Source organism: Scleropages formosus, chromosome 2, assembly GCF_900964775.1.
Source record: "Scleropages formosus chromosome 2, fSclFor1.1, whole genome shotgun sequence".
In the NCBI taxonomy this organism is placed as follows: domain Eukaryota; kingdom Metazoa; phylum Chordata; class Actinopteri; order Osteoglossiformes; family Osteoglossidae; genus Scleropages; species Scleropages formosus.
The window spans coordinates 20,892,321-20,914,999 of record NC_041807.1 but is presented as its reverse complement, the minus strand read 5'-3'; the positions used below and the strand labels follow the sequence as shown (position 1 = coordinate 20,914,999).

General features: G+C 44.8%; 1 protein-coding gene across 1 annotated transcript; it reads left to right on the top strand.

Annotated features, from left to right (window-relative positions):
* Positions 1-679: 679 nt before the first annotated feature.
* Positions 680-20,852, top strand: cftr (CF transmembrane conductance regulator). Its single transcript, XM_018747510.2, has 27 exons — positions 680-776; positions 1,482-1,592; positions 2,539-2,650; positions 3,447-3,662; positions 3,799-3,888; positions 5,460-5,623; positions 5,791-5,916; positions 6,004-6,250; positions 6,745-6,837; positions 7,247-7,423; positions 8,239-8,430; positions 10,730-10,824; positions 11,215-11,301; positions 11,805-12,513; positions 12,780-12,908; positions 13,532-13,566; positions 13,688-13,944; positions 14,171-14,250; positions 14,486-14,636; positions 15,951-16,178; positions 16,411-16,511; positions 17,019-17,237; positions 18,054-18,209; positions 18,314-18,403; positions 19,244-19,416; positions 19,883-19,988; positions 20,495-20,852. Exons 1-27 carry the CDS (start codon positions 724-726, stop codon positions 20,699-20,701), a joined length of 4,404 nt encoding a protein of 1,467 aa, XP_018603026.1. The 5' UTR covers positions 680-723; the 3' UTR covers positions 20,702-20,852.
* Positions 20,853-22,679: the final 1,827 nt, after the last annotated feature.

Genomic DNA, 22,679 nt, shown 5'->3' with positions numbered 1-22,679 from the left:
ATGCGTCCCTCTGAGGGTATCGCGATGTATCTGCGGGGTTAAAGTGCCCTACAGGGAGACATCATCATGATGTGTACATGTGTACCAGACACACACACACACATTTTCGGAACCGCTTGTCCCATACGGGGTCGCGGGGAACCGGAGCCTAACCCGGCAAAACAGGGCGTAAGGCCGGAGGGGGAGGGGACACACCCAGGACGGGACGCCAGTCCGTCGCAAGGCACCCCAAGCGGGACTCGAACCCCAGACCCCCTGGAGAGCAGGACCCGGTCCGACCCACTGCGCCACTGCGCCCCCCTATTTAAAATAAACTTTGTAAATAAACGAGTCCGTTGTATTTCATGCGCGGCACATTACATCCCCACCCCTGATGACTGAAGTACTACGTGATTTTCTAGATATGTGAAGTGCACTGACATACTGATACTCTCAACATGCACAGTTTCCAGGCATTTTCCCTGACGCCCGCGCACCCACTATATGATGATGTATGCATGCTCGCCTCGATCGCGGGCCAGACCCCACGCGTGACACCCCGAGCCTCGTCGCGCGGCCCCCTGCCGCTTCCACGCGACCTGGGCAGAGCCCCGCCGTGCCCGTGACATCATCCCCCGGCGAGCGCGAGGTGGAGAACAAAACGGGACGTCCGCGCCCCCGAGGCAGGAGTTCGGGAGCGCGCCCGATGTCGAGCACGCAGCTCTCAGGTGCGCAGCAGGCAGCATGCAGAGATCACCTGTGGAAGAAGCCGGTTTCCTCTCCAGATTCTTCTTCTGGTAAGAATTATTATATCCTCCGCTGAGGGGAAACGGAAAATAGTGCACGTGGTGGTAAAACATCCCTTGCGGTGTGTGTGTCGGGAACGGCATATTAAAATATGTATTCGCACATCGATCTGTATATTTAATTTACATTTCAACTGCATGCATGCGGTCTGTTTCGTGGGGATTCCCACATTGCATGCAGTAAAATCGTGCTGAATTACCCTGTCCCCAAGTATCTATTTTTTGCTCACTATATATCTGTACATTTATAAACTTTAAACTGAAAGAAAACGTGTGTATGAACAAAATATTTTTAAAAATAGTATGTTTAGTGTTGAGATCTTTACATCCCTTCAGTTTGACACTTTCTCCACACGCGATCCTTTGAACTTTCCCCATTTATTAATGTCTAGTAGTGTATTGAAATACCTCTGATTTATGCCTGGTTAATACATCATTTCACTCACTCCCTGCTCTCATTGTTTTTCTTTCCTGATCTCTTCTCAGTTCTGTTATGATACAAAACTTGTCTGAACTTTTCTGGTTTAACAGCACATCTTAGAAGTTAGAGGCTCATGAGTGATAAAGAGTTACAAAAGTGTTGCAGTGAGTTTTACTGCACTGCCCTGTTCTTGTGTGGTCCACACTCATTCATTGTGCCAAAAAAATTTCATTTTTCTAACCACACTTTTTTTTTCCTTTTTCATTACCATCTAGCTGGACATCACCAATCTTAAGAAAGGGCTACAAGCAGAAGTTAGAACTTTCTGATGTATATAAAACTCCTTCCTTTGACTCCGCGGACCATCTGTCTGAGCGCTTGGAAAGGTTTGCAGTTCTGCTCTGGCTTTTTGTTTTCGTTAAATTCCAAAATATATTGTGCTGTGGCATGTTACTTGTGCGACTTGGGAGATTCTTAGTCACTCAAACTAAGCTGATGCAGTTCATCGTCAGCATGTTGCGTTGTTTATGGTCAACGGTGACACTGAAATGAATGTTACATAAGTTTGTGTTTTCACCATTGCACCACTGTATTTTACAGCTCAATTTGTCAGGAACAAGTCCAGTCAGTTCAGTAAGTGAAAACATTAATGTCGCACATGTCGGGTAAAGAAAGGTCTAAAGGAATGAAATTTAAATGAGTTTTACAGTGAATTCTGCAATAATAAGAGCGATAATAATCAACGAACGCATAACAACTTTTCTGGCTGCCATCTCTCAAAAATCTTAGAGCTTCAAGAGGCACCTTGTCTTGGTTTGTTAGCTGAATTAATTAATTAGTTTACTGCAGACGTTTTGACCTCTATTAAGAATTTTTAAGGGATCCACAGTGAGTCCCTCAAGTACACCCCACATTGGAAAGGTGCATAAATAGCAGACCCTTGAAAAGGTGTTTTGAGTTCCATCCCTAAAGGCCTTAACTCGTAAAGGTTACCTTTGAAGGGGACAGACACAGCACGTCACACGGTGGGGCTCCCATTATTTGTGCGGCTCTGTCGGGATTCTGGCAGCCCCATAAATGAGCATAAAACGCGACCTTTTGAAGCACCAGACTCCTGGGGAATAAATTAGGGTTGCCCGTTTTTAATCTGTCTCAACACCAATTCTGGGAATTTGAACTTTTACTCAGTTGGGAGGTTGGTGAGGTCTCTGTGTGCTGCTGAACCAGTCAGCCAGATCTCCCGGGATATACCAGGAGCAATGCGGCTAAAGGCGAGCTGTCTGTTTACGGTCAGTGATGTTCCCTTTAATGGTGTATTTCGCTCCCTGCTAGAGAATGGGACCGAGAACTTGCATCGTCCAAGAAAAGGCCCCGCCTCTTCCGAGCCCTGAGACGGTGCTTCTTCCGGCCTTTCGCTCTTTATGGGCTCTTATTGTACTTTGGGGTAAGTTTTTTTGTGTCTTACAATCTTGTACTTGCACCATTTCTTCTGAAATGGAATGTTGCACACATTAACAACGAAGCTCTTCCTGTCATTTGTGAGCAATTCCCTGAAACGACTCTAGTCCAACGTCCCAAGTTTGTCACCTGTTAATAATAAAACAAGGTAGAGATTTCAATTTGCGTGTTGGACAAGCTGAGCAGCAGCAGTTACATATTTGTGAATGAAAAGTGCAGTGGTCAGCACCAGTCTTAACAATGACAATGGGAAAATGATAATAATAATAATAATAATAATAATAATAATAATAATAATAATAATAAAATTTAAAAACAATATTATCATTAAAATTATTATTATTATTATTATTATTATTATTATTATTATTATTATTATTCTTTTTATTACTCATAATAATAATAATAATAATAAAATAATAATTTTCTTAAAATTATTATTCTTATTATTCTTATTATTATCATTATTATTACTCTTGAAATACATGGGCTTAGAGGGTTGAGTTCAGGCTGATGAAGGGCTCGGAGAGTTTCTGCTGGGTCCTGTTGTTGTTCTGTGACTTTTGAGGAGCTCATAAAATTGAAGAGACTGTTGACCCAATTGGGGGGGGGGGGTGACAGCATTCATAGTGAGATTTGACACATGGACTCCTCTCGAGGAGACAAGCCGGGGGACAGCAAGGACATATCCCGCAAACCCTCAGAACTTTTAATGGCAACAACATGCCCAGCTACAAGTTTACGGTAACACTGTGCTTACCTCACAACTTTCCACGGCACAGGAAGCTTCGAAAACGGTGCAGCCGCAGCTCCTGGGCCGGATCATCGCCTCCTTCGACCCTTTGAATGAGGAGGAGGCGTCGCAGGGGTACTACCTGGCTCTTGGGCTCTGCCTTCTCTTCGTGGCCAGGTTCCTTCTTCTCCAGCCGGCCATTTTTGGCCTGCACCACCTGGGTATGCAGATCAGGATAGCGCTCTTCAGTTTGATTTACAAGAAGGTAATTCAGTCCCCCGGCATCTCAGTTGTGCGTAAACTGTGCATGATGCTGGGCGCACATTTGCATATTTATTCTGTTTATTGTGTTTATTCTCTGTGGCCATACGTGGGCCCTCAGCGTGTGTCCATGTCCCTAGACTTTAAAGCTCTCCAGTCGTGTCCTGGACAAGATTAGCACCGGGCAGCTGGTCTCTCTCATGTCTGCTCACCTGAACAAGCTGGATGAGGCAAGTGTTTGAGTGTTTTTATTTAAAAGACTGGTGTTTGAATTCAACACATTTGTCATCCGAACTGTTAGTTAAGCACAATGAGGCTTCAGTGCAAGAATGAAGTCTTGAAATAAGTAAATGCCACCAGATAGACCTAAGGCATTACTGAAGGGCTGTTTAATTGGTACATGAACTTGAAAAGGAACAGAAGGAACAATAAACATTGTTAGTGCTGCTGTTGCTAGACTTGAGAGAGTCTCTCTTTCAGATCCTACTTCCTGCTCTGGTGTGGTATGACTATTGTTCTCAGATTTCTCTGGAATTTGTTTTATGTGGAAGCAGTTCTATTCATCAATGACAATAAAAATATTACACATGAAGGGGGGAAAACACAACTCAAAACAGTAAATTCAAATGGTCATACAATGTCGTACCATAAAAATCATTAACGCAAAAGATCACAATACACATATTTCACTGACCAGAATACCACCCACACTCACTGCCCCACTCATACACCCCACCCTTGTTGCCCTGTCATGCACAGGTGCTGTCACAAAACTCTTGTCTGGTTTGCCCACCATCCTGGTTGAGAAGAGTAATTGAACTGCGCTATTAAACCTACTGGATCCTTGGAGCTCTATACAGTCTGTTTTAAGGGTTAACCAGGTATTCACTGTCTTGCGCATGTGGAGGGTCAGCAAAGGTGCTTTGAGTCTCTTCAGTGCTGCTCAAGGGGCTGGCTCACAATCTTAGAACATACATGAAATAATCTGGAAAAACTGCCCTTACGATTTAAACAAAGACTACCGTACCATGATGTAGCGTAGTACTTTATGACATTCTGAACTACTGATGTGAAAAACAAAAAGAAAATCTGATTGTCCGTCCCAAAAGATGTCAATCTGCAGACAGTTAATGTGCTTTAGTCCGTAGCTGCAAACATGATCAACGTGTACATTCAATATGTAGAACCCCTGATTAAGGTCAGTACCCTGAACTGTTAGAGTAAAAATTATCCATCAGCCTAAATGGGTAAATCAGTGTAGGTCACTTTGGAGAAATGCATCAGCTAAATGAATGTAGGTTAGTTAACCCCCCCAATAAAAATGACAAAATTCAAAAAAACACAGCAATATTAAACAGGAGTATATAACTCAAAATGCAGAGAATTTATAAAAGACAGGAACGGTCTGAACTGCGACTCTTCAGGAAGGTGGCGTGGTGGTGTTGAATCTCGAGACACTTTGCTAGGACTTCAAGGCAATTATCACCAGTTGCTCATGGTACTTCTCCCAAGAGGAGGCCTTCCAGAGCTCCCTGGCTCTTACAGAGCCTTGGGTTCACCACAGGCATGCAGATGCCAAGCAACCACTGCAAATTCCCCATGGTGCTAAGTGGTATGTGATGCTTCTTTGAGCTATGGATATGTCTCTACCATGTGCCACGCACTTCCTTGTTGTGCGATGAATGTCACACTGCTCTGCCTGCTCGCAGTGGGCTGTGCCGCACGGGGCGACAGGACACATGCCCTCTGGAGCAGGTCATACAGCACGCTGGAGCTGTGGTTTTCTCCTGTGTCCTCGCAGAGTCCTGGCCTGGCACACTTTGTGTGGATTTCACCTCTGCAGTGCATTCTGTGTCTGGGCCTCATCTGGGATCTCATTGACTTCAACACACTGAGCGTTTTGGGGTCCCTGACAGTGCTGGCCATAATTCAGGCCTGCTTGGCCCAGAGGATGGATCCCATCAGGTAGCCCCCAGGGGCATTTATTGATCACTTACCCTACCCATGTGCTTGGTTTTTGCTTAAGTCGTTGTTTTTAATCACAACAGGCAACCATTGTACATGTAAATTCTGCCATAGATATTTCATAGTGTGCTGTCTCTGCTTGAGAACATGACTTTTCCTTCTACCAGAGCGAAGAGAGCCAAGCTGATTAGTCGAAGGCTTGCCCTCACTTCAGAGATTGTGGAGAACATCCACTCAGTCAAAGCATATGGCTGGGAGGAAGTCATGGAGACCACCATTAAAAACATCCGACAGTAAGAACAGAAGCTATCCCAATATTCAGCACCATTTTCCCGAGCATTTTCTCTGGTAATCTTAGAAATGTCTTGTCTTACCACCAGGGAAGAGATGACTCTGACCAGAAAGATTGGTTCTCTGAGGTACTTCTATAGTGCAGCTTACTTCTTCTCCGCCTTCATCGTTGTCCTCTCCGGTGTCCTACCCTACGCCCTCACCAAAAGCATAGCGCTGCGCCGCATCTTCACCACAGCCTCCTACTGCATGGTGCTGAGGATGACTGTCACCCGGCAGCTCCCCAACGCCATTCAGATGTGGTATGACACAGTGGACCTGGTCAACAAGCTTGAGGTTGGTCTCCAGGAATAGTCACATAAGGACCAAACTGTTTCGTTGGGAGGAACAGGTGGCATTGTGACACCGGTCACTTGTTCAATCTGACTTGGTTCTCTTGAGCTCCTGTTGGTGATGGCTTGCTTTGTGAAATGTGTCTCCGAAGAGAACGTTCCAGAAAACACCTGAAGTATGTGCTTGAACAGTCTGCATTGCTCATGTACATTTGACTCAAAAATGGCAACCTGTTGTTTGAAGTAATTCTGTATTTTTGGTTGCAAAAGCACAGGAGGTGGTTCTCTTTAAGGAGAAAACTTCAATCATTCGTGCAGGGTCTAAGTCACCCTGGTCTGACTGCTCCGTCATGGACAAACTGCTGTCCTTCTTTACCGTTTGACTGTTACTCTGTACTCTTTTAAAAACAGTGGAGGGAGGCTGACTGTGGCTTTATATTTGTAATCAATATACTTCAAATATCTATTTCTAAACTGACACCATCTGTCCCTTCCTAGGAGTATCTCACCAAGGAGGAGTACAAAGCCTTGGAGTACAACCTCACTACTACCGACATGGAGCTGGTGAACGTGACTGCCTCCTGGGATGAGGTAACAAGCCCTCAACTTAACTGACATTAAAATGTATGAATTTCTATTAAAATTTATGTGCAAAAAATGAAAATCTTTGATATTAGGTGCAAAAAGCTTAGCTATGAAGTTGGCGGTGCAGCTGCCATTCAATCAGTGACATCACAGTTCATCCTGAAAGGATCCGGTTTCCAACATGCTGTGACAGTCTAAGTATTTTCTAAAGTATGTGAGAATGTTTGTAAGGATGCTCCTTATTTTTCTGTACAGAAAAAAAGCCCATTTCTCTACTTTGCTAAAGATCTTACACTATTATAGAGACTATTACCGTCCCCTTTTAGGGCTACTGGAATCCAGCATGATTGTTTCTAACCCTAACCCTACTCTGAGTAACCCTGACTTGAGTGACCGGTTTCCCACCTGCCTTCAGGAAATAGGGGAACTCTTTGAGAAAATTAAGAAGGAGACCAAGGAGAATGGGCACCCAAACGGAGATGCAGGCATCTTCTTCACTAACCTTTACGTGACCCCCGTCTTGAAGAACATCAGCCTGTACCTGGAGAAGGGGAACATGTTAGCAGTCGCTGGGTCCACTGGATCAGGGAAGGTATTGCGGTGCTGCCGGTCTGTCATTACTGCAAAAAAAGGATTTATGTTCTAGAGCGTTCTACTGACAGTGAAAAACGCTCTTGAAGACACAGCGCATGGCTGCTAATTGCAAACTGCCCTTTATAGCTCTGACTCTGAAGAGTAACATTGCTTTTATCATACATTATTTATTGAGAGTGTAGATGAAAGATCACAGAAAAAATGTTTTCTTCGGTGTTATCTATTTTTTTTACTGCTCTCATGGTAGCAGTGATACAGCAGCTTGTGAGATGCTGGAGGACCAAACATTATTTTAGCAATAGTACTCCTTAAGTTGTGTAAACATTCCTCTGTCCCCCTGCCGTTACATCCACGGTTTGTAATCCGTACTCTATGGTACAGCAAAATGTGATTTAAAAAACCTTGACGCGTCAGTCCATTGTTCACTTTAATGGGTTTCCCTTCAGAATTCAGTAACAAGTTTCAGACAATGTTTAACTTTATTCCCTGATGGGAACACAGCAGCATTACTCATTTACCTGCCTTCAGCATAACGATGTGAAATTAAAGGCGAAACCTGTAAACACAGCGGTGCTCAATGTATAAAACAGCAATTTTATGCTTCCAAATCAATGTATCTGTGTATCTGATGGCTTATTCACACTCTTGTTAACCAGCAAAACAAGACAAGTTTCTCATGTTTTCACCTCCAGTTACCAGGATTTACACTTCAGCACGAGTGAATGAATGAACGAATGAATGAACGAACGAACGAACAAACAAATAAATGGCAGTAAAAAGGTGAGTGACGCCTATGACTTCTTCCCTCCCCAGAGTTCCCTGCTGATGATGATCCTCGGTGAGCTGGTTCCCTCCGAGGGTAAGATCAAGCACAGTGGCCGTGTGTCCTTCTCCCCGCAAACCCCCTGGATAATGCCCGGAACCATCCGCGACAACATCACGTTCGGCCTGGCGTATGACGAGCACCGCTACACGAGTGTCGTCAGGGCCTGCCAGCTGGAAGAGGTGTGACTCCAGAGCACCCGACCATGCCTCCCGTGTCCCGTGTGTGTGGTGACAGGTCCCCGAGGATCAGAGAGCACACAGTGTTTTAACTGTCAGATGGGTGTCACCTGAAAGCAGCAGCTGAGAGAATGTGCTGTCCAAATAATCACTTTCAGAAATGGATTAAGAGCTGAGGCATAGCAGGAAACATCACAGCCTTCAGGCCTCAAGTGACCCTGTAGCGTACCCCCACTATGTCCCCAGACACATGACAGCCTCCCTTAGAGCCCCACTAAGCTCTAGAGGCCAGCAACATGGCACAGAGGTCGGGATAAATCCAGCCCCAGATTTGCCCTGACATTTCAAGACCTGTCACAGAGACATTTAGCTGGAGACCCCACCTGGGGATCTTCTCTGACTTCTGAGAGCCTGAAGAGAGCCTTCGAAAAGGGGCCCTCGGTGCATACCGTGAGGAACTGCTACAGTCCTTATGAAAATATAAACCCTTTAATCCTCAAATGGGCCCATTAACCAGTACAATAACGTTTCTGCCTATTATTCGGTCATTTTGCTTCCACTGTGGGTGTTTATTCTATTCACCAGCTTCTATCAGCTGCTTTAACAGACATTTTGGGACAGAGACTGACCTTGATGTCTACAGAAACAGCTTTAGTCCTTCAGTGCCACCAGTGTGACCATTTTCTGGCTAAATCTCGTGTGTTAATCCTAAATTACCATGGAGACAGTGACTGGTAGTGATCCAGCATGGTTCAAATGAAGGGTGTGGGACTCCTCTCTTTCAATGTGGACATTTAATGAAGACGCATGTTCCTTCAAGCACGTATATTTATTCATTTAGCCGACACTTTTCTCCAAAAGCAACTTACAGCCTTATGGTTACAATTTTTACAGTTACAAGCTTACAATTATTTACCCATTTATACAGCTGGGTAATTTTACTGGAGCAATTTAGGGTACGTACCTTGCTCAAGGGTACTACAGCTAGAGGTGGGGATTGAACCTGCAACCTTTGGATCCAAAGGCAGTAACTCTAACACTTCTATAGCAAAATCAACCACTGTATAGACTTCTTGCTTCCTGTTATATCATCAGCCTCAGCCAATCAAAAGCAAACTCAGTACTCATATTATTATTTATTAATTTAGCTGATGCTTTTCTTCAAACTAACTTACAGTGTTAAGATATCTACAGTGATTTACCCATTTTTACAGCATGGTAAATGGAGCAATTTGGGATAAGTAGATGTACCTTGATTGAGGGTAGTACAGCAGGAACAGGGATCATAGATCAGTGAGCCAAATTATCAGGGTGTCTCCATCCTGGATGTACCCTCCTCATGCCATATGCTTCCTGGATAGACTGTGGACCTCTGCAAGGCACACAAGTGATTTTTTGCATGTGGCATGAGGACTTGAATAGATTCCTTGAATGAACATGGTGTTTCTCTTCTAATTCAAATGTCGTATTGCTACTGGGTTGTATCCAGAACAGCGCCTGTGTATGTGAGCGTTACACAAACTGCATCTGCAACAAACAGCACAACATTTAAATCTCAGCTGCAAACCAATGGCCGGATTCCGCATCTGTAGTACGTTTCCCGTCAAAAGCTGCATTGGTGGCATTCAGACGTGTCCTTGGCCGCTTCCAAGTAACTTTCAGGTTAATTTATTGCTGAAAGTGGAATCCTTTGTGCTCAAGGTTACAGACACTGGGAAACAACCCTATTGGCCAATTCCATGAAAATTAAACAGAAATGATACAAAGCTGTTAATTTTGAGCACTCACTGAATATGTAATTATCATTGCTGCTGTTGCATTACTTCTTGAAGTTTGCAGGCAAAAAGTCCCCTTCTAACATGGGAGGGATTAGTGTCATTGTTACAAGCAACCTCTTTCTCCTGACTTGTGTGATTTTACTGAAAAACTGTTTGTTTCCAAATGCTCTCTCAGTGGATGACATCTGACCATAAGGTATGGAATTATCTTGTCAAATCATGCACAGTTAAAGTCATTGTGAACACATATGACCCCATTTAATTTGTTCCCATCTTTTCAAGTGTAAAAAGCAGTGATTTTCTTTTCTGGTGAATTTTCTGCATTAGCATATCTCTCTCATCACTATTACCTAACATTTACTTATTTTTACTGCTGTACTTATGTGTAGAAATGCATGCACTGCAGACCTAAGTCTCTTTGCACTTTCACCACTGCACAGTTTGCAATGTATAACTTTGTAACTGTCCAATGTTACCAAACGACATAAATGAAGAAAACTAAATTCTTCCTTGTTCTCTTCAAGGATTTTGCACTCCTGCCCGACAAAGACAAGACCTCCCTGATAGAAGGAGGGGTGACCCTGAGCGGAGGGCAAAGGGCACGCATCTGCCTAGCCAGGTAGGCCCCACCTGGAGGTCCTTCAGTGTGCCTGGCTCCCCAGAGCCCCCAAGGCCCATTTGCAGCCTGTCTGAGGCCCACCTGTAACCCACCTGTCACATGATAGTACCTGGAATACGAGGGTTGTTAACCTGATGCATGAGATGAAGACTGATTGAAGCCTTCAGTTTTGTGGGAGGTTCCTTACAAACACTAACTGTATTTTGATGCTGTGATTTTTCTCAATTGCTGTGCTTTTTGAACATTATGGATTAGAACTTGCCACACATAAATGTTTGATTATGCCAATGGAACAAATAGAAAATACTTTGCATGGTGTATTTGAATTTTGAACTTCATGTTCTCTGTATTATTAATCATGCATATTCCAACTATTTATTCTTCTTGCAGAGCAGTGTACAAAGATGCAGATCTTTACCTGCTAGACTCTCCATTCACCCATTTGGACATTGTGACAGAGAAAGAAATATTTGAAAGGTTGGTGTGAAACCACAGGATGTTGTACTTTAGTTGTTCTTTACCACTAAATGAGCTTAAGTAAATCTTCAGTGTAACAAAGCACTCAAAATATTGTTATAGAAAAGTCATTTTGGGATTGTGCACCTCTTTCCCAACTGGTTCCCTCAGAGTGCTTAACACCAATTCTTTTTATCCTATCAGCTGATCCAACAAAGTTAACGAAATAAAGTGTGCAACCAGTGTCAGAAATTTTTACTGAAGAGCTGTTACTAGAGTTATTTCACTGGATGTAGATGTTAATGAGCTTTATCTATGTTTGCACTTTATGATCTACTTCCATGCCACATTTGCTGTGTACATCAGTTTGGGTTAAGAGTTATATGATAAAGCGGTTAACAATGGAGCAGATGAAATCTTTGGTCTTCATCTTGAATAGAGTATGACTGAAACCAAGCTCCAGGTTAGTCGGGCACTTTGGCCACTGTCGCATGTGTGCTTTCATAGGGCTCCTTTGTGTCCAGGTGCTTGTGCAAGCTGATGGCCTCCAAGACGCGTATTGTGGTGACCAGCAAACTAGAACATCTCAAGCGAGCCGACCGCATCCTGCTGCTGCATGGTGGCACCTGCTACTTTTACGGCACGTTCGCTGAACTGCAGTCCCAGCGTCCTGACTTCAGCTCGCTGCTGCTGGGCCTGGAGGCCTACGACAGCATGAGTGCCGGGCGCCGCAGCTCCGTGCTGACTGAGACGCTCCGCCGGGTCTCTGTGGACGACACGGCTGGCTTCCATCCCGAGCCCAAACGCGTTCCCTTCAAACAAGTTCCTGCCACGCCCCTGGCTGCTGACTGTTCTGACAGGAGGAAACCTTCCATGGCTCTGGGTCCACTGACAGCAGCCCGCAAGTTCTCACTTGCCCCGTCCGAGGAGGACAGGGGCCGAGGGCAGGCCGAGCGCAGGTTCTCCGTGGTGCCCGAGGATGATCAGGTGGAGGAGGTGCTCCCTCGCAGTAACATGTGCCATCATGGACTCAGGTTCCCCGCACAGCGGCGCCAGTCCGTGCTGGCCTTTATCACCAATGCCCAGGGGCAGGGCCACCTCGATCAGCTGCAGTCCTCTATCCGCGAGAAGCTCTCCATGACGCCCCAGTGCGAGCTGGATGTCTACGCCCGCCGCCTCTCCAGAGACAGGTCCTACGACATCACTGAGGATGTGGATGAGCAGTACATGGAGGTAGGCTGCTCTTATAAGCAGCTGGTCTGAGGAACAGGAACTTCCATAATAGTGACACACAGAGTAATTTAAACACTCTATCTTGTTAATACACACAAGGCTCCAGATAAAATAAAGGCTTTTTTTTTTGGAGATGGTCTGTGCCATTTTTCTCCAGAGGGCAGGTGGACCCCGTTCCGGAGGGGGGGCATGTTGATGGTTCTATTGCTGTCTTCTATGCAGCTCAAGGATCTGCAGGTTGCAAACTGATGGCTCTTCTTCTGTAGGAATGCTTTGCAGATGACCATGAAAATGTCTTTGAAACTACCTCGTGGAACACGTACTTCCGATACATTTCGCTGAACAGAAACCTCATTTATACCCTCATCTTTATTGTCCTCGTTTTTGTGGTTGAGGTAATTATGATAATTTTGTTCTGAATGTGTACAGATGGTCCTCAACTTATGATGTATGATTACAACGACCTCGATTTACGGTGGCCATCCCATCAACCTTATATTATTTTCGAAGTCCTGATGTTTAGTTACAATGTGTAACTTGGAGTACTTTGTCTACTCTACAGTACCATCGGCACCAAATTTCTTATTGATTCTCAGTGATTATTTAAACATGTTGTTTTAGTTACAGAATGTTTCCTTCATGATATCATACAAGTTACTTTTTATTTAGCAAGTGAAAATACAAGTATTCTGGAGGTGCAGAAAAGAAAAAGCAAAAACAGATTTAGAAAGTAACAATAAGTACTGAATTCATGTTAGTATTATTTTAACATGAATAATGTGTGAAATTATAAGCTGTATTAATACAATGCAGCATTCATGCATGTTTATATATCCGTATGGTTTATACAAAACAGTAATGGGGACAATATTTGTGACTCATGATAAGGTCGACTTAGTAAAAGGTTGTGGGAATGAAACCCTGTCATAAGTCGAGGACTACCTGTATTTTAAATAAAACATAATATTCATGACTGTCCTGTATTTTACTATATTTGTATATTTTTAACATTCTTTAGGTGGCTGGATCGGTGATTGGCATTTTCCTAATTGAGTAAGTGCCCTTTGCATTTAACATACAGTCTCAAGTTATTGTGTGGTGCGAATATGGAAATTTTTGTTCTGTCAAAGGTCCTCTGTGAATCCTTCACCACCAAGCCCCATTTACCTTCTAGCCACATCCTGCAGATGGAGAACATGACTGCCCATTCCAACGTGTCCTCTCCGGGGTTCCCTGTGATCATCACGCCCACCAGCGCTTTCTACATCGTCTACATCTACGTGGCCACGTCAGAGAGCATCCTGGCACTTGGATTCTTCCGCGGTCTTCCATTGGTGCATACTCTGCTCACGGTCTCCAAGAGGTTGCACCAGGAGATGCTGCAATCCGTGCTGCGGGCCCCCATGGCTGTGCTTAACACCATGAAGACAGGTCAGCCAACTGCAAACCAACTATAGCCCAACTAAGCCAAACTAAACAAAACTCAAAAAGCTCAACAAAACTCAGAATGCAACAAAACCCAAAGGAACCAAAGGCAATCCAGCATAAACAAGCACAACCCAACATCTGGTTGTTCGTATTGCTCATGGATACAAGCGTGGACTACGTCCTTCATTGTTTCTGTGCAGATCAGTTTAATGTACATTTGTGTTTTCAGGTCGAATTATGAACAGATTCACCAAAGACATGGCCACCATCGATGACATGCTGCCCCTCATTCTGTTTGACTTTATACAGGTGAAGAAAGTCTGTTTCATGCAGGAGAAGCTCCTGTACTATTTAACAATTGTAGCAGAGGCCTGGAAATTGATTGGCAACCTGGAGTTACAGTTGATTGATTCCAGCCAAATAACCATAATTACTTCAATTGTACTATAGTATTCCAACACAAGGAGCATGCTGTTTTATGCCAGCTGTGGAGAATGATGATCCTCATGATTAAGTAACAGTATATTTACTGCTTTGCCTCCAGCTCACCCTCATTGTGTTGGGGGCCATCTCCGTGGTGTCTATTATGAGACCCTATATCTTCATCGCCGCAGTTCCTCTCTCAGTCATCTTTTTGTTAATGAGGAAGTACTTCCTTTACACAGGACAACAGCTGAAGCAGCTGGAGGCAGAAGGTGAGACACTGGGAAAAGTGATTTGATGTGTCCTCTCTGTGGCAATAGTACGCGCTGTCCTCATATGATAGAACACATGGTGAGAAAGTCAACAATATGCTGTCTCCAGATCTCCTCATGGTTCTGTTAGCTTGACAAAAAGCAGCCAGCCTGCAAGGAATGGGTGTAGGTGTAGATGAGTGGAGGAGGTCAGAGGTTGAGCCGATGGCAGAAAACAGGGTGGGGATCCAGAGGATGAGGCACACCATGGGCGACAGGGTGCTGCACAGGAAGCCATTCGGATGGAGGCAGAATCACCTTCCATCCAGTCAGCAATTTGTTCAGTGCCAGTTGCCACCCAAATGCGCTTTCCTCAGGAGAAGCTGGTCGCTGTGGTCACCATCTTCAGTTTGGTCCATTTGGCACGAAGGCTCAATCTCCCTTGAGTGGCCTGTGAGGAGCTGTCTTTCCACAAATGTCAAGTAGTGTGTAGATTCAGTGTGTAGATTCCTCTCTGCACACCAACAGTGCATTCATAGGGTAGGAAAGACAACCCAGTTGAGGATTTCCTGTGACAGTTTCCTGGTATCGTTCCCTAACTGACCCATGATGTGATGTTTGGGGAAGCAAGAATCAAGAGACGTCACAAAAAACATTGGTCATTCATTCCCCCCCTGCCCCAGTCATTCTGTTTGTCTGCTCATGAATTTACAGCAATGCATGCAGGGAATGTGTGTATTGCCATTGTTGTCCCACATTCCTGGACAGAGTTCTGTTACTCTGTTCAACTCTTTGTGTCACAACCCCCGCTTCTCATCTGTCTCTGATCAAACCTGTGTCAGCAAGAGGAAATAAACTTTATCTCCTTCTTCCTTTTCCTCTTCCCCCTATGTTCAGACTCAACTTCTGCGTGTGTTTTGTGAAACCCTGCTTTCCAGATTGAATGTCCACTCAGGGAATTCAACGAGAGCAGCAACACATTCCTCTGCTGTCGCCACTACAAAGTGTTGAATGTCACCATCATAAGTGACCACTGACTTTCTGCAAATTGTTGGACTGTAAAAAGCTTTGTAGACCTCCCCCTCTTTTTTGAAAATATATATCAGAGATGATAAACAGAAATATGAGTCAAAGCAGTTCTTGCTTAGCTCTGTAAATCATGTTTAGAGACAAACACTTGACCTTAGAATCGTGCATCTCTCTCCAGAATGTACCAGTACAAACAGGTTGTCCACATGCCAGTTGAGTGCAGTGCATTGAGTTAGCGTTGAGTCTGGGAATGTACAAGACATATGAGTTTTATGAATGACGAATGCTTGACCCTCTGCCTTCCAGCCCGCAGCCCCATCTTCTCCCACCTCATCATCTCCTTGAAAGGCCTGTGGACGATCCGTGGATTTGGGAGGCAGACCTACTTCGAGACACTGTTCCACAAAGCCCTCAACACCCACACCGCCATCTGGCACCTCTACCTCTCCACACTGCGCTGGTTCCTCTTCCGCAGTGACATCATCTTTGTCCTCTTCTTCACGGTTACCGCCTTCGTCGCTGTAGGCACCAACCGTAAGACCCCGGGCTGCCTGAAATGGCCAAGGAAATATTGTCACTTCAGAACAAATGCTCCAATGGAAGGCTATTGATATGTGGCTCTGAACTTGTAGTCCTAAATCAAATTATTCTAGGTGTCAGTATTGTTTTACAAAGTGAGTTTTGCTTCATGTGCAGTGTGTTCCTGAAATGGATTTGAATTTGAATGTATGTGAATGTATATTATCTCTTGTTTCCTTTCCCACAGATGACAAGCAAGGGGAAACAGGTATCATTTTAGTCCTGGCCATGTTAATTCTGGGCACATTCCAGTGGGCTGTGATCACCAGCATCACCGTAGACAGCCTGGTAGGCCCCTCTGAAAACCTCAGCAAACTGTCCTCACACCCAGCGTATCTTTCATGTGTCTTGCACCTGTTTCTGACTTTATTTAATGCATCTGTCTTAGAATATAAATAAAAATAACCTGCATCAACAAGTTATATACTTTTACAAACTACCTGTGGTACAGGAACGCAGCTGTCCTCCCACATTTTAATTTTGGCTGGATCTGAGGCAGCTTCTTGAGGAACAGCTCATTGTTCTCCTCTCGGTCCTCCCTACCCAAGAAAAAAGTAACAACATATTTTTCACAGATATACACGAAAGCAGGACAAACAGACCAGCATGGTAATTCACAGTTTGTACCATTCTGTGCACCACGTAGCTCCAGTGGTAGCTCCATTCCTCTGAAGTGTATTTCAATCCAAACACCGGTGTGAAACCCAAAGAAACACGTTTTCAAGGAGTGCAGCAACGTGAGCATTAACCCCTGTGGCTTGACATTGGCTCTCTTTACATGGGAACCTCTTGCAGATGCGCTCTGTGGACCGGGTCTTCAAATTCATCGACCTGCCATCTGAGGAGTCCCGGGCGTGGGGCAAGGACATGGGCCTTGTCATTAAGAATCCTCACACCCAGGGTGACTGGCCCTCTCAGGGTAAGATGGAAGTCAGCAACCTCAGCGTGAAGTACACTGAAGGAGGGAGATTCATCCTCCGGAACCTATCCTTCAGCGTGGAAGGTGGGCAGAGGGTAAGAAGATGTCTGGGGAAGTGAGTGGATCAAAATGGGGGAGCACCGTGAATGAGATGTCTGTTAAGGGACTGTTCATAACTGCAATGTTTGTAACTCAGCTGGGTGTTTTGCCATCCGTCGTTCTTGTTTGTGAATTTGTGTCTCCCTTCATCCCCAGGGGGCTATTCCTTCCCTGTAGTGATGTTATGTCAGCATTCCAAACTACTCTCACCCAGTTCCTTTTCCTCTGATGTGATTTTCTAGCTTTCACTTGACACAGATTAATTCACTTTAGTACATCAAGTTCAGTTCAACTCTGAACTATTTTTACAGAGTGACACAGAGCTCTGAACAGTGTTACAGGCTGTGATACAGTGTAACAGGGTATCATTCGTCACACACAGTAAGGTAAGCAGCAGTTACAGATAACTGCTAGGATAAGACAGCTGGCAGCTGAGGAAAGGAAAACTGAAAAAAAAAGAAAAAGTACAGAGAGAAAAATAAACCTTGGCGGTCCAAGCACCAGTGGCTGCCACAGTTTCTGGCCATTCTGCTGCAGCCACAGGGGACCCTGGTGTATATGTCTAATACAAAAAGACAAGTACATCTGTCAAGCCGCAGCTACCGGACCCCAAATTTAAAGTCCAGGCCCGTGGTTGTTGATCCCATTGAATTGAAACCAGATCATCATCCTGTGAACATGGAGCATGTCTTGGTGTGGTTTGTTTGTGAGGTTGGTCGGGAGATATAAGGTGGTGCCAAACACTGGAGGGTTTGGTGGTGTGACACACCAAGAGCTCGGAATGGTGTCTCAGGTGGAGTCTGTGGCTACAGGTGGGCGTCCTGGGCAGGACCGGCTCAGGGAAGAGCACCCTGCTCTCAGCCCTGCTGCGGCTAGCCTCCACTGAAGGAGACATCTTTATCGACGGTGTCTCCTGGAATTCCATGCCTCTGCAAACCTGGAGGAAGGCCTTCGGTGTGGTACCCCAGGTAATCTCCAGTGACCGTCCTCTCATCAAGGTACTCCCCTAGTCTTCTGCTACACTTTGTATTTACTGGATAATCAAACCTTTGTACTCGGCCCATGTGTGCAGAAAGTCTTCATCTTGACGGGGTCCTTTCGCATGAACCTCGACCCTCATGGCCGATACAACGATGAGGAACTATGGAAAGTGACAGAAGAGGTAAGTAAACTTTGTGTTACCAACAGATTCTAAACAGGGCCAGTTTTTTAAATAGGTAAACCTTGGCAATCACCTATAGGCATGAAAATTTTACATTAAAACTGAAAAATCAATTGCAATCTTGGGGAAAAAAACTTGATTAATAATGAACAGCATCATTTGAAAATCAAAGAAGGCCTACATTTTTAGATAAGCAACTTGAGTCTTTACAGTAAATGTAGTTTTCAGTCCGTTTTCAGTTGTTAAAGTATACATTTGTGTTCTGTGCATATATAATGTTCACATACCTGTCATGGTAAAAATAAATACACGATACTGATTGCATTGTGCTTAGAGCTGCTGCCCTTGAATATGAAGGAGGCTAGTTTGAATCTCATTTACTACTGTAGTCCCCTTGAGCATCGTACTTACCCTAAATGGCTCAGTGTAGTTACCTAGCTGTATAAATGAGCAAATAGCTGTAGGTCACATCACATTTTAATTTGCTTTAGAGAAAAGCGCAAGCTAAAAATAAATGTAAAATAACTCATTTATAAATTCTAATTTTATTTTCCCTTCTGATCAGTATGTATGCAAATGTATAAAAATGGTCATATATAAATGTACTTTACATGTACCTGTAAGTGTACTTTTATTGATTTTGACATTGGTCTAAAGTCTAAAGGATGCTGAACTGATTCCTGACATAGGGCACCAAACACCGTAAGTAATGGATGTTGTTTTATAGCAGTTGCACATCTTGATGGTGACACATTACCGCTAGGCTGACTTTGCCCTGCTGGTGCAGTCTTCACGTTCAAGTAAACAGTGTATTTGTGAATGGTGGGAATGCCGTTTCAGGTTGGCCTGAAGTCAGTCATCGAGCAGTTCCCCGACAAGCTGGACTTTCAGCTGGAGGATGGTGGCTACGTGCTGAGCAATGGCCACAAGCAGCTCATGTGCTTGGCTCGTTCCATCCTCAGCAAGGCCAGGATCCTGCTGCTGGACGAGCCCAGCGCCTACCTGGACCCCATGTGGGTAACAGCAGCATCCTGCGAGGGTCACCATCCACCGGCCCCCTGCTGTATTTGCAGTACTGCCATTCTAAACGAAGCCTGAACCAGCTCAATTACAGCAGTTAATGGTCCCTCTCCGTAGCCAAACATCCTCCGCATAAACTTTGACAGAGCCGGGGGGAGGGGGGGCACAGCACTCTGAACACAAAGGAAAAAGTCAAAGGCAGCTTCAGTTGTGCTTTGCAGTAGGATGATGAAGCAAAGGACAAATACCTTAAACTGTGAACCATAAACATTAATTACAGATATTTCAAAAGCTGCAAAGTAAGTGTAATAAAGTTAACTAGGAAATAGGTAACTGGAAAAATAAGGTAACTGGAATAACATACTCTATTATTCTGTTCCACCTGAAGCAGAGAATCTGTAGGTGATTAGATGTGTGTGTTTGTGTGTGTGTGTGTGTGTGTGTGTGTGTTCTGACCAGAACGTTGCAGGTGCTGAGGAAGACGCTGAAGCACTCCTTCCCCAACTGCACCGTTGTTCTATCGGAGCACAGCGTAGAGGCCCTGTTGGAGTGCCAGTCCTTCCTGGTGAGTTCTGAACTTGCACCCCCCCACATGAGCTTCATAAGACTGCCATGGTTGACCCTTGATTGTCCTAGATCTTAAAGCAAATCAGAAGAGAAAGATGTTCTGTACCACAGTTCAGGCATCAGACTGTCGGTTCACTGCACTTTGGTGCTTCGTGGTGCCTGTGGACTCATGGTTTGTCTATAATTCAGTTTTTAAGACAAGTCAAATGGGTAATTTATAATCAATTATGTTTAAAAACACCTGTTGCCAGCATTTGTTTGTGGATATGGAGCACATATATTTACAGTCACATGACTTTACAGTAAAATGTCTTTCAACCAGTGACATTAATGATGTTACTAATTCCATTACTATGGACTGCTGGCCTCAGGAGTGTCTGCAGTTTCCAGCTCACTCCTCTTGCCCATCTGGTAATTCCCAAAGCTAGTTGACTGGCCCTCGCTGTCTCCCACAAGACAAATGATTCGAAAGGTTCAGAGCCATGTCCTCCTTGTGTCACCCAGATGATCGAGGACACGTCCACGAAGGCGTACGATTCCATCCAGATGCTGATGAACGAGACCAGCCAGCTGAAACAGGCCATGAGCCACACTGAGCGCATGAAGCTTTTCCCTTTGCACCGGCACAACTCCAGCAAGCGCCCGTCCAAGCCCACCATCAGCGCACTGCAGGAGGAGGCCGAGGACGAGGTGCAGGACACACGCCTCTGAGATAGGAAGCCGAGAATGGATGCCTGAGCTCAGACTGGACCGTCCCGGCCACCCCCCGCAGTAGCACCCTGCTGCTCTCCCAGCATTACAGCAAGTCAAGGGATTGCTCACCTTGAGCTATTTCAATGGGTTGTAAATAAAATAAATGAAATTAATTATATTACAACAAAAAAAGATCCTCAAATATCATTATTTTTCTGTTAAAATACACCTTGTAGAACCAGGGTACTAAAGGTGCTCGTCTTTTTGTGCCTTAAGAAAACAATACATTCTTGCACCATGGAGCTGGTCAAACAAGCAAAGCTTCAGCCTTTATTTATTCAGCTGACACTTTTCTCCAAACTAGCCTATACAGATTTACACAGCTGGGTCATTTTTACCAGAGCAATTCAGGGTAAGTACCTTGCTCAGGGTTTACTATACCAGTGGGGGTGCGGTGGTGCAGTGGGTTGGACTGCAGTCCTGCTCTCCGGTGGGTCTGGGGTTCAAGTCCTGCTTGGGGTGCCTTGTGGCGGACTGGTGTCCCGTCCTGGGTGTGTCCCCTCCCCCTCCGGCCTTACGCCCTGTGTTACCGGGTAGGCTCCGGTTCCCCGTGACCCCGTAAGGGACAAGCGGTTCTGAAAATGTGTGTGTGTGTGTGTGTGTGTGTGTGTACTATACCGGTTGGTGGGATTTAAACCTACAACCTTCAGACGCAAAGGCAGCAGCTCTAACCATGACACTGTCAGCTGTCCCCACTTTTCAAAGCTCATCCTGGGTGTGTCCCCTCCCACTCCAGCCCTACACCCTGCGTTGCCAGATTAGGCTCTGGTTTGCCACGACCCCACTTGGGAGCAGCGGCTTCAGTGCATGTGTGTGTGCGCAGTCTGAATGGGGCTGTAAAGAGCAAATTGCTTTCACAGCTCAAAGCTGAAAAAGTCCCGTATTTGCGATGACATCACCTCTTTGCACATTCCTTTCACTAGAACAAGTGAATGAAGCAGTTTCTCACATTACAGTCAAACGTACAAAATTCTCCGTCTGAAAGTTGTGCACGTCCCTCTATGTCCTCTTATTGTCTATTATTTTAGAAATATTTTCTAAGACTTTCAGCAACCTATTTAAACACTGAACGCATACTTTTAAATAGTCAAATATTGTTCTTGCTTCAGACCACAAAATTTCTGACTTAAAGCCAGTGAAGTACATTTCGCCCTAGATTTTTACCTCTCGTTCCAATGCTTTGCACTATAATAATACCATGGTCCTCGAGAACATGGTGGGGTAACAAGTACAGACAGAAAGGCTGCATGATCCAACTATGCACCACGGACACATAAAGGGTGACATTTTGGAGGATGAGAAGGGGTCTCCTTGTGTACCTCTCACTCACTGCTACTGGAGACTCCACATGCCTTCATGTGACAGGCCGTTGCTGCTGTCATCGTTTCCCAGGGGTCCTGGCATTTGAGTTCGGTCACTAGCTTGTCCTCACTGGCTTCCCCAGGGGGATTAGAGCTTTAACTGATGCCTGCCGTCCTGCAGCGAGAAGACACGTTTTCCACAAGCATTGCAGAAGACATCTGATTTATATTCCAGCCAGATCAAGGCCGATTGTAACATTTTTAATGTTTTGGGAACGTTTTTGTTGTTAAATAAATTTGGCATCCATGCTGCGCAATGTGCGAACCTCAAGAGTCCAACAAAAAAGTTGAGCAGTCAAAGCAGAGTATTTTCTCTTCTACAGCTATTCAGGGTCCATGCAACAACCTTTCCCGAAGAGCACGGTACAGACTAAAACTTACAGTACTTACTGCTTCTTATTGTACCCGAAGAGCTCCCCTCTACTAAGACTTCATCCCATTTCACTTGGTTGATTTCTTTGAAAAAGCTAATCTTTCACACTGATAGTACTTTTACTAGAGTATTGTATTTGGATACTCTGCCCACCTCTGCTTAAAAGGTTCTAAGAGGTTTAAACCCTACTATGTACCACAGT